The following is a 15,592-nucleotide window of genomic DNA, read 5'->3' as shown; positions in this document are numbered from 1 at the left end:
CTTTTTCTGATATGTATTATCCAATTTTTATATGTTCTTTTTTTGTGTATGTCAGGTTTTAAAACTTCGACAAACGGGCTTTTTTACCCGGTTACAGCGGCCGAAACTGGCCGAAACCGGCCGAAACTGGCCTAAACACTAAATTTGAAATAAATTGCTTCATACATTACTTGTAGCCCTATAGATTACATGAGGTTGTGTAGTTTTCAATTACGGATCATATCAAAGTTCTAAAAAGTGTTATCTCACTTTGGGCGTTCAAAAATTACATTTTTCATTTTTTTGTCGAAATAACCGGGTATTTAGGAAAAAGCGGCTTTTAATGCCGGCAGAAAACCACCCAAAACGGGTTTAAATACCCGTTGTGCATTTATGGCCATGCCGAACCGGGTTTTTTCACAACTTTCCTGTGCACGCCACTAGAGCAAAAGAAAAAATTGGAATTCCGTTTTGACCATTAAAAAGCTTCCCTGAAATTTTCAGCTCGATCGGCCCATAAAAGTGGCGCTCCGCACTAATGGGTTAATATCAGGAGGTACTACTAGAAAATATTTTATTTTTTTGGTAAGATAAAATGCTTTGTTTAAGTTTACAAAATATTTTTGCTCTTTACCTGGATGACCCTGCCAGGCTTGCTGGCATCCTGTGCCCGCCAGGATGGAGATATTCAAAAAAATCCAACTCTCAGTTATGTGTCATACCCATACTTAAAAAGTCTCGCAGTTTGGGTTTTTTATCTTTCACAGACAGAAAAAGAGAAAGAAAAAAACGGACTGTTAATAAAATAATATGCTAAGACGACATTCAAGTCCTTACCACTTATTATCTCAGTTCCTATTAGTGCTAGAGGGTTAAATATTTTTGTGCATATCCCCAGTAAGAAAATAAATTTTTTACTATAATTCAGTCAAAGCCATATTTTGCTTCCTTACCCCTCATTTACCAACCTTTTACCAAGGACCAGACATACAATTGTATAGTTATTTGTAAATGAAGGTAAAAATTTATTGGACCAGAACTATGGCTTTATGGTGCTCCCAGGAAAAGCCTTAGGGAGTAGTTTCGTTCCTAGTCATAGAAATGAAAAAAACACCATTTTTTAATGTTTATTGAGATTTGTCTAATTTTTAGAGGTTTTTGTTTGCCTTTCATGGGGGCACAATGAAGCCATAGTTCTGATTCAATAAATTTTGACACTTATTTACAAATAGCTATTGAATGTCTGGTCATCAGCGGTTTTTATTTTGAAACCTTTAAAATCCACATGTATGTTATTACTATTCTGTATTGTATATACATAATATTTACTCACTTAGTTTAACTTGCATTTCTGTGACAGTCATCTCAAGATCCTAATAATATTAATGTTAAATTATGATTAAAATTTTTTTTTTAACATTTTGATAGAAAGAAGGAGGGAGGTTTTAAATTAGTAATAAAATATTTGCAAAATATATTTTTTATAATCTATCAATTTTTTAAGTTTCAAAAGCCAGAGGTACAGCCACTAACCTAATAGCGTTCTTTAAATCAAATTTTTAAATATTTTCAATTTGAAATATTTTTCAAAATTTTAAGAATTATTTTAATTAATAATTATGACATTATAATTATAAACTAATTTAATTTTTAATTAAAATATTTTAAATCAAAATCTTTTAAACTCCATGTTTTATTGGCAGCTCTGGCAGTGATGATGGTGATGGCGATGGCCATGGCAATTGCTACGACTACGACTATGACTACGGCCAGGACTATGGCTACAACTACGGCTACGGCAATTGCTACACATTTAAAGATCCAGCTCAGGGCTGTAAAAAAATTAAAGGACTTTTCTGCTTATTGTTACTTTTAGCATATTAGTTTTTTACCTGGTGTTTCCTTTCCAAATTCTTCACAAGCTCTTTGTTCATGTTCAACTCAAGCTTAATAAAATAATAATTATATATGAGTTGCCTAGACTATGGGGAGGGGATAACGGGATGTTTTTAACCCCATCAAACTTTGAAACCTTGTTCTACCCCCTCATATTTTTCTGTTTATAAATAAATTTCCCCCTAAACCTTTAAAACCCCTTATTTTAAGTCTCTCAAAATATAAGGCTTTGAAGTCCCTGGTGTGTTTTGTATCCTTATACTAAAGTACAGGATGTCTGTGTGTTTGTGTGTGTGTGTTTGTTTGTACCAAAGGATCTCACTAACCGCTGAACCGATCGGGTTCTCCTTAAATAAAAAAATAGGGGGGAGGGGGCACCCCCCCAAAAAAAAATTTTTTGCCCCCCCAAAATTTTTTACTTTTTCTTTTAAAATCTATAATAAGAAATTGGGTTATCAAATTCGACTCTACTTTCTTCTCAGAGATCAAAAAAGTTACTGATAAGTATACCTAAAACAAAACATCTTAAATATTTTCCAGTTGTATCATTTCCAAAACTCTGGAATAACCTGAGAAATGAAATAAAGCTTTCAGGCTCTGTAAAGAAATCATTGTCCATGATTAAAAAAGACTATTTTTCAACATATAATTCTTTTCATTGCAAAGAAAGAAAATGCTTTTCCTGTAAGAAGTAAAATCTGTACCAATTTCTGTATCTGTATATAGTTATTTAGTCAACCCACCTAATTATTTATCTATTTTTTATTAGATTTTTAATATGATTATGTATATTTAATAATCAAATGTATTGCATTAGTTAATAAATTATATTCTATTCTATCTAATCAATAAACTCTTTTGATTTGTTAAATTCCATCTAAATAGATATCATTATCAAAACTACAACTTAAATATATAAATTAGCAGCTATACACCCAGAGGCCTCTAGGGGCACTTTCAGATTTTTAAAAATATTTTGTGTGGGGGGGGGGGTTTCCCCTATTTTAAATTTTAGTTAAATAATGAAAATTTTTTGAGGGGGTTGATTTTTTCTAGGGGCGATTTCTCTTGGGAGGTTGGTGGCACCCTCCCCCAAAATAGTTATAAACCTACAACAAGATCCTTTGGTTCAAACAAACAGACAGACGGACAAATATCCTTTTACTTTATTATTATTGTGTAAAATTGTATAATTTAAGCTGATAAAGTTTTACAAATTATCAAGAAAGGAATTGAAATATTATCAAGCTTTGTGTTTAAAAAATTTTCATACTAGCGGCTACGCCACTAGAGGCCTCTAGGTGCACTTGAGGAGAGCAGAGTTGAATTGAAAACCCAATTTAATATTTTAGATTTAAAAGAAATAAAAAACAATAAATTTTTGGGGGGGGGTAATTTTTTTTTTATTTTAAATAAAAAAAAATTTTTTGGGATAATTTTTTCTAGGGGCAATTTCTCTTCGAAGGGTGGTGGTACCCTCCCCAAAAATAGTTATAAAACTTCCCAGAAGCTTCCCTGTTAAGGAGAACCCTATCAGTTCAGGGGTTAGCAAGATTCTTAGTACAAACATACAAACACACAAACAAACAGACATCCTGTTACTTTAGTATAAGGATAAAAGTGTCTCTTATTAATATTAGGAAGGTTTTCATTTCTCTTTTGGAAAAAGTACCTTCAATCACCCAAGATAAATCACCCCAAATTAAATTACTTAAAAAATACATAGTCAATAAAGAATAATGATTTAGTTATACCTGCATTTTTAGTTGATTTTTACACAGGACACCAAAACTAATGCAGTCATCTATTCTTGTTAGATGACTGCGACTAAAATAAAAAAAAAAACATTATGAAAATATGCAAACAGAAGGAAATTTCATCCCAACCCCTTCTTCAAATATGAGCCATGATTAAAAAAAATCTGCACCAAAATTTTAGCCTCAATTTCAATAATGAATTGCACAAAGGATATGCCAACAAAGGGTTTGATTGTCTGGTTGATAGTGATAAAGAGTAACAGTGCCAATAAAATAAATGACTTACTAGAATGGTGTATCATTGGATATATCCTTGCACCAACGTGGTAACGATAGGTATCTGGTCAAGCAATGGCTCTAAAACAATTGGATAGTATAAATAAATATGTAATATTGACTATATCACTAAAGAATTCACACATAGCCAACGATAAGTATCTCTTCAAGCAATGGCTCTAATAAAATTAGATAATATAGATATGTAGAAATTGAAATAAGTCAAAGAATTCACACCTAGCCTAGCCTAATCTTTGTGACATGAAGGTTGAAGTACTTTTTCTTGGTAGAGTCCTTCGAAATAGCCTAAAACCCACCCTGGACTAAAACTAAACTACTTTTAAACTGTGGTACAATGAGACAAGTGTTCCTAATACCTTATAAGACATATAGATTACTTTAGTTCATAGGATTGGATTATATATTCTTTAAAAATAAAATAAACATGAAATTTAGTAGCTTTCATTTATACCACTTATCTTTTATACTAAAGTAAGAGTATGTCTGTTTGTGTGTCTGTACCAAAGGTTCTCATAGGTTCCAGGAAGGTTTATAACTATTTTCTTGGGGGATGGGACACCCCCAACCCCCCCAAAAAATGAAAAATACCCCCCAAAAAAAAATAATTTCTACCCTCACGAAAAAAAATTTTACACTTTTCCCCCCAAAATAAAAAAAAATTTTCTACCCTAACAAAATTTTTTTTACTTTTTATTTTAAAATCTAAATTAAGAAATTGGGTTATCAAAATCGCCTCCCCCTTCCTCAAGTGCCCCTATAGGCCTCTAGGGGCGTAGCCGCTAGTATTATATATATCAATGAACCACTTTACTTTACCACCCCTCTTCCCACCTTTAAAAAAAAAATATGTTTTTAGTCCATAATGTGTTAAACTATTTATTTACTAAATTCAATAAAATTTAACATTTTATTTTGTAATCAGTATACAATATAATGTGTATTTGTTATAGTGAAATTAGTGTTAAAGTTAATATTCTATTTATACCTGACATGGAATTTCTTTCTCTGGTAATCCAATATCTGGCATGAAGTGGAAAAGGCTGCATTCCAAGGAATCATACTAAAATAAATATTGTTTTCAATTTAGCGCATTTTATAATTTTCATAGATTTTTACCTAGTCATTTTCATAAAGAAGAGGTATTTTTTAGTGTTTAGCTGAGGACGGAAAATTTTGAAATAAAAAAAGGGTCTAGTTCTTCTTGTAAGTAGGTTAGGTGGGTCATGTTAAGGAAACAAAGTTGTGGGTTTTGTCTTATTTTCACAGTAGCTTTTGAAAGCTTATTTTGGGTTGTTGCCCTGTAGGGTTAGAGCCCCCGCAGGGGCTAGAAATAGGAGAAAAGTTACTATGAAAATATAATGAAACCCGCAACTTTGTTCCTTCACATGATCCAGTTTAGTTATCAAGCAACCCCCCCCCCCCCCCCAACTGATTAGAGTGCAGAGGTCTGTCTTTTAAGGGTTAAGGAATTTCATAAAGTCCAAGCCTGAAGTTTAAACAAAAATATTTTCTCAAATTTACCTTAAATGTATAAGCTAAACACTTTACATTTTCCACACAATGTTGAAAGCACTCTTCATTGGATGGGGTGTTAACAACTGGTGGACCATTCTGTGGTGGTACATGAACATAGGTCTTGTTTATCATCTCTGGAAAACATTCCCCATACCCATGCACCATGTAAATATTTACAAGAATGAGAACAAATATTTTCATTCTTAGGCAAATTACAAAATCTGAAATTAAATGTTCTAGATATACTAGAGTTGGCTTGATATAATTATCTCACTATTGGCTAGTTTTCTATGAGTACATATCTATTTATCTATTTCTCAATAAATCAATTTTCCTCCCCGCCATTACTATCTAAAAGAAAGAAGTAAATATTTGATAATTTAAATGATTTTAAAAAGATTTGATCAATTATAATTTTTTTCACGTTACCATCACCAAAGGGTTAATATGATTAAAGTTTTAATTTTAATATTTGAACACACAAAAGGAAGTGTCGCCACAATCGAATTCTTTTAAAACAGAGTTTTCTCAAATTTACTATATTAAAAATTTAAATTTGTTTTTTTAAGATTAGAAATTAAATACTTCAATATAATGTAAATAGCGATATGAAATGAAAAAATGAATTTATTTTTAATGAAGTAAAATAATGGGTCTTATCGTTCTGGCCAATGAGAGTTTATGATGGATTATTGGAGCACTATGAGTTTTAAACAATTATTCCTTGGAAAACTTGAGCTCATTGATAGACATTTATTTCCTATATAGATCTGACATGGATCTTGAAGCAATAAAATAGGCTGTTATGTAAATGTTAAAAATTGGAAGAATCTATTAAAGGGAGTGTGAACGTAAAAATTTCTCATCTGATTACCAAATCTTAACATTTTCTAAGCACCTTTCACTACACTGATCAACTAAAAACGTCCTATTTACAAAAATATCCAGGAAAAATGCCTTGATTTTATGTTATTTTGGGAGGGAAAAAGGAAAAAACAGGGAAAATCTGAACGGTTTTGTTTCTTATAATGTTTGTAGGGATATTTAACTTGTCATATATAGTTGAAACAATTTACTTACTGTTAAGGATTTATTTTATGATATAAAATTGCCAATTAGTTTTTTTATAACGTAGTAATTAGGTAATAAAGACCTATTTTAAATTCGTATTATTGACAAAAAAATACCTCACTTTCTACAAAGGGTTGAATCTCATAGGTTATTTAAAATAATAATATCCTTTTTTATTGTGTTGGACAATAAATAACCCACTTTCAAGAATTAGTTTACACTTTTATCAGACTGTTTATAAAGAAATATTGCGTCTTTATTATTTACAAATTTGTAATTAAAGGTGGGCGAGAGATGGGCCATCTAAAGCTAATTGGATACTAATAAAAAAACCTGTTTATGGCTTTGTTATTGTATTTGGTTTTCAATAAAAAATATTGCTTATTTTATCAATTTCTAAGTAACTAAACATTGGTTTAAAGCAAGGATTATGTTAAAAGTCAGCTTAACCGTTAGGAAAAGTCAAGAACTATGTGAAAAAGTTTAATTTTAGCTATAATGGGAGAAAAAAGCAATTTAATGCACATTTTATATAATACGGAAAATTTCTTCCTTTCCTATTACCTTATAAAAATCGTCGGAAAAAGCCGTTTTTTAAGCAAACAAAAGCGCGTTTTACTCTATCTGTGAGATATTATGAATGAGATAATGTTAAGGTTTGATATTAAGATGAGAAAAATTTACGTTCACAGTCCCTTTAAATAAAAGTTATCGCAAATATATTTAGTAAATAGCAGGGACAAGGGAAGGTCTGTCTGACCAACAAGTCTATTAAAATCATGCAACCTAATCACGAAACCTTTATTAGTGTGTAATATTATCGATGATTCAACCATTATTAAAAAGGGCTTGTAGTAGATTATGTAAAGGTATAAATTAGGTAATCTAAATTCACTAAACCCCATCAAAATTGTGTAGATTATTAACAGGGATCGGCAGCCCCACGTAAGCCTCGTGTAAGCCTCAGTGATATCGTCATTTTATCACTATAATATTCAGCTGGATGTATAAAACTGCTCTTTAGCAGACAATCCTTCTTTCTAAAATTTCTTTTTCTGCTCACAAGCAGGTTTAAAAGTGAGACTGAGGCGCGGCTACCGAACCCTGATTATTAATGTTATTAGCAGACCGATTTAAAAAAATAACACAGTAGGGAGATTAAAAAAACATTTTTAAATACTTCCTAAAAATAAAATCTTTAAATATTTTTCTTACCCATAAAATTTGTAACTGTTTAAAGACGAAAAACAAAATATTTTGATAAATTCTTACTTCGGCTCATTTTCAAACACTTCCTAATTAACCCTTTAGAGCAAGTTAAAGTTAAAGTTTCAAATTGATTCAATAACTAAAAAACATCTTACTTTAAAGCTCAAAAATAAAATCCTTTGCTCATTACTTAATAAAACAAGGATGACAACAACAGCGAAGCTCTGAATTGGAAGGAAAATCAAACATTAACACTTATAGAGTGACAGAACTGAATAAACTGAACATATGTCTATACAAAATTGTAAGTAAATTTGTTGCAAAACTGATTGAATAAATGTTACTGTTTAAGGACATACTAACGTTTTTAAGACTAGTTATAGAGAAGCTTCGCTTATAACACCATACCTTGTTGTAATAGCTTGTTTTAAATGGACGTACGGACTTTCTAGTAATGATTATAAAGTTGCTGCGCTTTCCAATTTGTACCTAACTGCTGTAGAAATTAGCATGCAAAGTTTGAAATCGTAAGGACAATCCTACCCTTTTTAGATTAACGAAAAAAGCTAACTGTAACGGATGGAAGTACGGACGGACTTACAAACCTACCCTAATTATAGAAAAGCTTTGCTTTAAAAAAATAAATGACCTTTAAACATAAAGAACTAAATTCTATTTGACGATCAACTTAATTTAAAATAAGCATAAAAAAACATATATTGGTGCCTTACCACAAAGTTGCCTATCAAGCACTGATCCCCCTCCTTATTTGAATTATATCTTTTGGTTTCCTTAATGCTATACAATAAGGACTCCCACCCCCCCCCCCCCTTTTGTCGTTTACAATTTGTTTTAAATTAATGGTCGTGAAAGGAGGGATTCTGTGCTCTACAAGGCACTATGGGGGAAATTACCCATATTTTAAATTCTGTAAAAAGTTTGTAAATTTAGTTTAGAAGATTAGTTGTTTTTAGTATTGCAGTACATAATAAATCATGATTTCAGGGAAGCTTCTAATTTACATTTCGCCACTTCCCTCCAACTTGTTTCACAATTAGAGGCAAGAAGTTGTCAAGAAATACCAAATTAAACCACAACATATATTATAAAATTTAAGATTTGGAAAAGAATAGTTATGTAGTTCAGATTTTATTGATAGGTGTCGTAAAAACTTTTTTTATGTAAAATTTTTAGATGAGATAAATATCTAAACAATCTTAAATATTTTTCAAAATATTACAGCTATCCACTCTTTGGGATTTTCAATAAATTTTATTCACTATTAAACATATAATTTATGAGTAGTCTATGATTTAGATAAAATATACAAAATATGTAAAAAGCATTATTCAGCTCGTTCATCTCAGAACTGAACATGGAACTAATCTCTGACTATCATTTTTGCATGGCTTGTAGTAAAGTGAGCAAAAACTAATAAAATAATGCTTGAATTTTCCATCAAATTCTGCCAAAAGTTGCATAATCTCATCATCTAGTTTTAACTGGAAATCTATGAAATCAGCTCTAAAGCATTGTTTGCCAGAATAGCCTTCCCTTGTCCCTGAGTAAATAGTCTAATATTTAAACCCTATTTAATTATCCATACTTCCATAACTTTTTTATGTTTTATGAAAAAAATACTTCTCTTTATCCTAATTAAGGAGGGGAGTTACCATCCTTATGAATAGATAAAAGTCATTTGAATTTTAAAAACTAAATTAATGGGGTTGGGATATTTTATATTTTTTTACAATGATTATTAATGTGTAATAATACAAAAACATAAACTTATCTATAAATAACAGGATTTCTGTATTTTCTTGTTTTGCTCTACCAAAAGGTTTTGCTAACCTTTGGACCAATATGGTTTTCCTTTACATAGGTCATAGAAAGGTTGAGAAATATTTTAGGTGAGGGTATATCAACCCTGCCTAGAAAAATCGTCCATGAAAAAAAATTAACTTCACTTCTAAAATATTTTCATCACTTACTCCAATCACTGCATGTAGGGGCATAGCCACTAGTATAAATGTCAGAATACTGTTTATAGAAATTATATTCAATTCATTAAAAAAAGAGAGGTAATTATCTGTACATAGAATTATTTTACTAATATGAACAATATAAGCAAAGCCTAAAACCATTGAATTTTTGCAGCCTTCACATGACAACAACAAAAATAAAAAATGAAAATTGATGATTTGATGAATATTGATAAACTTATGTTTATCTAGTATGTTGTATGTATGTCTGCAATATAATATTTTCTCTCCTTTCTCATGTATTACTGAAAGTATATTCTATGTATTATACATAAGAAAGTTAGGAAAGTCTCGGAAAATTTTCATCTGCATTACAATGTACATACACACCCAAAAATATAATCTTCTAATACTTTTAAAAGGCAATGCTTTTCTATAATTAGGGTTGGTCCGTCCATCTGTCTGTACGTCCATAACAGTTAGCTCTTTTAATGTAACGGTTAGCATAACTATGTAATGTTTGCTCTTTTTGTAAGTTTAGACATGTTAGAAATGTCCTTTCGATTTATAACCTTGCATATTCATTCCTATAACAGTCAGGTACGATTTTAAAGTGTAGCAACTTTATAATTGTTACGAGAAAGTCCATATATACATTTTAAACATGTGAATTTTTAACCTTTTTGACATATATTTTTTTATATGATATGATTATCCTATTATCTGTTTTTTGAAATACTGAGTTCTATTACAACAAGGTACAATGCATTTAGTGTCTCTATAACCCAGTCCTAAAGATTTAAGTATGTCCTTATAAACATTTATGATACTTACAATTTAGTTTCAATTTATACATTTATATTCTGCTTATCCAATTCTCACACTCTACAAGTGATAATGTTTTTTTTTGTCCTACCGTTTCAGAACTTTGCTTTATGAATGTTGCCATCCTTGGGTGTTCCTCTTAGAAATATTTTTTTTTAATTTTGAAAATTTTTATATAACCCCCCCCCCCCCCCCCCCCAACAGAACAACTATTTTATGTTGGGTTAGGTTTTGACTAGGGAGCTGAGCACTGCGGCTAGGCAGGCAAGAGGGCCGAGCTCTGTAGGTAGGCAGGCAATGGGACCCGAGCGCTGCGGCTAGGCAGGCAAGGGGGCCATGTGGGGGGGGGGGGGATGTTGTATAAAAAATTTTGAAAATTGAAAAAAATAATTCTAAGGGGATATTACCCATCCTTGTTTTCTATCAACTTTTAAACAAACAAATTGGCAATTTCCCTTAAAGTGCATTGTTGAACACGAAATTATTCCTCCCACCTTTGAAATACATTGGAAGCAATTTTTTGCTTGTTTGTTTATTACTTGATGTTCAAGTTAGTTTAGGTAATATTGAGTTCAGGGTAGCTTACAGATATAGCCCCTCACCTCTCCTTATTTTAAATTCTTTAATAAAGTGTAAATTGGGGGGGGGGGGGTAGGAAGGCACTAACATGTTTATTTAACATATTTTAACTAACTTAGAAACACATTATTAGAACTGAAAAAGCATGTATTGTATCATATTATAGCAAAATATCCACAAATTATAAAAAAATACATAAAAGCATTACTAGTTTAGTTGGCCGGGACCGACTTAACTGAAATTAATCTTGTAATTTTGCATTTTACTATCTGCAGAAAGGTGTTTATATACAATACAATAAATAACTGTTTTAATATCTGATTTAATTTGACTTCTAAATATGTTAATGCTTACTGAGTTATACTTATTGCCAATCAACACATTTTATAATGTACTCAAATATTCTATAATATTTATTAGTCATTAAATAACACAAAAAAAAGAATAAAATCAAAAATAAAGTTTTAGTTATTATCAGTTTTATTTTACCCAGAAATATTTTGATAAAAATAAATTAGTTCAGGCCTTATTTGCTGTGACTTTACAGTGTACATACACATGTTTTATTTTATTAAAACCAGTTTTCAGGTGCTCTTTCTCAAAGTGCCCGTTGAGCATTGAAATTGAAAGGTCCCTTAAGGGGCGATTAGTCGTATTTTAAAAATGGCCTTTTAGAGGTTATTTTAGGTTAGGTTAGGTGATTGTCCCACAGGGTAAGACAATTGGCCCCGCAGGGTAAGAGCCCCCCTCACAGGGGCTAGAAATAGGAGAAAAGCTACTGTGAAAAATACGAAGAATCGCCCTTTAAGGTGCGTTGCCACAAAAGGGACTATACCAGAGCTGGATCTTTAAATGTGTAGCCGTTGCCGTAGTTGTAGCTGTAGCCATAGTCGTAGCCGTAGCCCTAACTGTCGCCACTGCCAGTGCTGCCAATAAAACATGGATTATTAAATGTTTGAAGTTTTTACATATTATTTTTATTATTTTTTTCATACTTTTACTGAAAATTCAAAAAGTGGTTGTGATTTAAAAATTTAAAGCCGTGGCCACGCGTAGCCAATTTGATTTAAAGATCGATATTAGGTTAGTGGCTGTACCTCTGGCAACGGCTACACATTTAAAGATCAAGCTCCGTTTTTGTAATGGCTAGCCCCTGCAGAATTATATTCAGAAAAAAAGATAATTAAGTTACATCTGGGCTTCAGGGTTCTTTAGATAACAAACAAACGTTGACAGACAGACATACACCTTACTAATTATAGATTCTTCTATTCTTTTTTTTGTATCAATTCATCAAGGTCCATATAATAGTAAATGCATATTATTTATTTCTTTTTAACAATTTATTCAACTTGAAATTGAAAAAAAAATTGGCCCTGGACTTCTGCCAACTAAACAGGAATAAACTGTGTAATTTTTAAATTTTCTATCTGCGGATATAAGAGATGTAAAAAAGGGTCTTTTGATTACACATCCTAATATCTTGGGGTATGACTAAATCTTATTTTTAATTTCATTATATTGTGTGTCCAAACGTTTCAATCACTAATTGTAATCTAATAAGGGGTAATTTTGATATCGTCATTGGGTATAGTTATGACCTGGTCTCACCCAAGCCCGCCCCACCTCACACATTGAGGTGAAACTCACCTGGTACAAGAGTATCACCTGGAAGGTAATTATCTATCTATCAATGTCTTAGCTCCTTGCCACCCCCACCAACCCCCCCCCCCCGCCCCTACTCACACATTGAGGTGAACTCAGCTGGTACAAGAGTATCACCTAAAGGTAATTATCTATCTATAAATGTTTTAGTTCCCAATTAGATTTATGCATTAATTATTATGAAATGTAGTATAAGGTAGAAAATAATGATTTTTTAAAATAAGAAATATTTAAAATAAAGAAATTCATTCCCTATCACTTTAGAGGTCAGCTGCTGACCTCCAGTTTAATGGATGTAGCCTAATACATGTTAAAGATAAAAATTACCCTGAAAAGTATACAAAAATGCTTTTTAATGTAATAAAAAAAAAACATTTTAAAATCCTGATTTTGAGGATGATGACCTTTCAGATGCTCAGATTGGTGATGATGGTGAGCTAAATGTTATCTAAGTACATGCCCATTACAACAACTTGTCTATCAACCTATGTACCATTTTTTGTAGTCATAGCAATCTCCACTGGAGCCAACCGACAAAGAAATATAAACATCTTCTTAAAACGACAGTATTTACCTTATGCATTGGAGTAATTAAAATTGCAATTTTTTTCTTTTTTAATACTGCTTGGCTGGATGCTGCTATGAATACAAAAATTGGACCATAGTTCAATATATAAGTTGTCATCATGGTCATGCACTTTGATAACATTTGGCTCACCATCACTACCCATAGGAGCATCTTAAAGGCCATCATCCTCAAAATCAAGATTTTAAAATGGATTTTTTTACCACATTAAAAATCATTTTTGTATACTTTTGGGAGTAATTATTATTTTTAATATGTATTTAGCTTCATCCATAAGACTGGAGGTCAGCAACTGTCCTCTAAAGTGATAGGGGTCGAATTTCTTTTTTTCTAATATTTTCTATTTAAAAAAATTATTAATTTCTACCTTATACTACATTTCATAACAATTAATGCATAAATCCCTTAAAAAATTGTTAATTTATCAGAATCAATCTTTAAAACAGAAGAAAAGTGCAAAAAAATCGTTTTTCCAATGATTTGTTTTGGATTTGCATATCTTTTTGGTTCACCAGTTTTTACCCAAATGCTGTTTTTGAGATCTTGTGCGTCATTGGTGCTGATTAATAAAAAATTAACGGTGGAAACTTGTAACCCAAAGATGCATCTACATTTTATATTTACAGTAAAATAATCCTAAATGAATATTAAAGCTGCTATTCTGCAAATTCAGATTTGCCTATATTTTAGGTTCGCAGTTTAATATCCCGGGTGTTTGGACAGAAAAGAATAGATTGACTTTAGTTTTCCTATGTTGTTAGAACTGACTTTTAAGTGTCATTGACAGCAACTCTCCTGCGTGAGGTTATAAAAAGGTAATGTACAATTTAGTTTTTTTAATCACAAAATCTAGCTTTTTAAATTCTTTATTCCTACTTTATTTGATGCAGATAAAAAGTAATTTAAAAGGGAGAGGTCATTTTCTAGTAAATCCCGTAAAGGTGTGTGTTATAAGGCCTAAAAATAGTAGTAGAACGATAAGGTGCTCTAGATATATGTATTCCCTATTGAATAGAAAAATAGGGAAATTTTTTTTTTTTTTTTGATAACCGTACCTGGATTATCTAAAAAAAATACGAAATTTCTATCAAACGCTTTGTTTGGCTCAAACTGACAAAAATTTAAAAAAAATATAATTATAATAATAATGTTTTCTATAGGTACAAGGTAAAGGTTAAGAACAATCTATACCATTAAACAAAGGAAGAAGTCATTCTTTACAGGTTGATTTATTATAATTATATTTTTTTTTATTTGTGTCAGTTTGAGCCAAACAAAGCATTTGATAGAAATTTCAGATATTCCAGGTACGGTTATCAAAAAAAAAAAAAAAAAATTTCTTCCCTATTGTTCTATTCAATAGGAAATACAAATATATAGAGCACCTTATCGTTCTACTACTATTTTTAGGCCTTATAACACACACCTTTACGGGATTTACTAGAAAATGACCTCTCCCTTTATAATTTGAGGCAATAACAGCATATTAAATTAAACTTTTGTAACAAATATAAACGAATTTTTTATATATTTGTTTCTTTTACTTTGTTAATATTATAATATTTTGAATGTACAAAAAGACGATTTTCAACTTTTTAGACAACCAATATTGAACTATTTAGCACACTGTTACTAACTAAGAAGAAAAACTAATATGCTTGTGAAAGGCCATAGAGTGATAATTTTTAAATGGATTTCAAAACTATGTTGGAATAATATAAAATAAGGTTTACTCTAAAGCCATTATTGTACAAAGGTTAATAGAAATACTTTTGTCTAAATGATTAAGGACAGAATTACAAAGTAATTAAAAAGCTTTTTATTGAATGACATGAGTTTACAAATTTTAAGTTTGTTCTGAATATGAAATACACGATGTGATGTTTAAACATACTATAGTTGAGAGTTAAAATGGTTTGAAAAAATTTATTAACTTGTGTGAATGGAAATTTAGAATCTTTTGCTCAAATTACAGTTCTCATTTATTTGTCAATCAATAAACATTAAAAACTTTATCTTTTTTAGTCAATGATCATAAGAAACAAGTTTTAAAGCTGAACAACTGTCTTTAATAATTTACACATCTTCAAATTATACTTGCTGAAGTAACTGAATATCAGTTTAGTAACAAGAATAGACAAACACAAATTATTTTATTTTGAATATGTTAACAAGGCTTTATATTCTTATAATCAGCATTTTTAAGTAATTAGATAAAACATTTTAGGTGT

General features: G+C 30.7%; 2 protein-coding genes across 2 annotated transcripts in view; one reads left to right on the top strand and one right to left on the bottom strand.

Moving 5' to 3' along the window:
- LOC145329128 (uncharacterized) overlaps positions 1 to 15,592 on the top strand; it is a 532,399-nt gene that overhangs the window by 449,800 nt on the left and 67,007 nt on the right. The window lies entirely within an intron of this gene.
- Positions 1,256 to 5,661, bottom strand: LOC145327928 (uncharacterized). The gene is made up of 6 exons (XM_080171456.1): positions 5,451 to 5,661; positions 4,915 to 4,989; positions 3,919 to 3,989; positions 3,630 to 3,702; positions 1,872 to 1,925; positions 1,256 to 1,352 (listed from the first exon to the last, which is right to left on the bottom strand). Exons 1-6 carry the CDS (start codon positions 5,643 to 5,645, stop codon positions 1,305 to 1,307), a joined length of 516 nt encoding a protein of 171 aa, XP_080027582.1. The 5' UTR covers positions 5,646 to 5,661; the 3' UTR covers positions 1,256 to 1,304.

Source organism: Acartia tonsa, chromosome 9 (assembly GCF_053477335.1).
Source record: "Acartia tonsa isolate MP-2025a chromosome 9, ASM5347733v1, whole genome shotgun sequence".
In the NCBI taxonomy this organism is placed as follows: domain Eukaryota; kingdom Metazoa; phylum Arthropoda; class Copepoda; order Calanoida; family Acartiidae; genus Acartia; species Acartia tonsa.
This window is presented reverse-complemented; position numbering and strand designations above follow the sequence as displayed.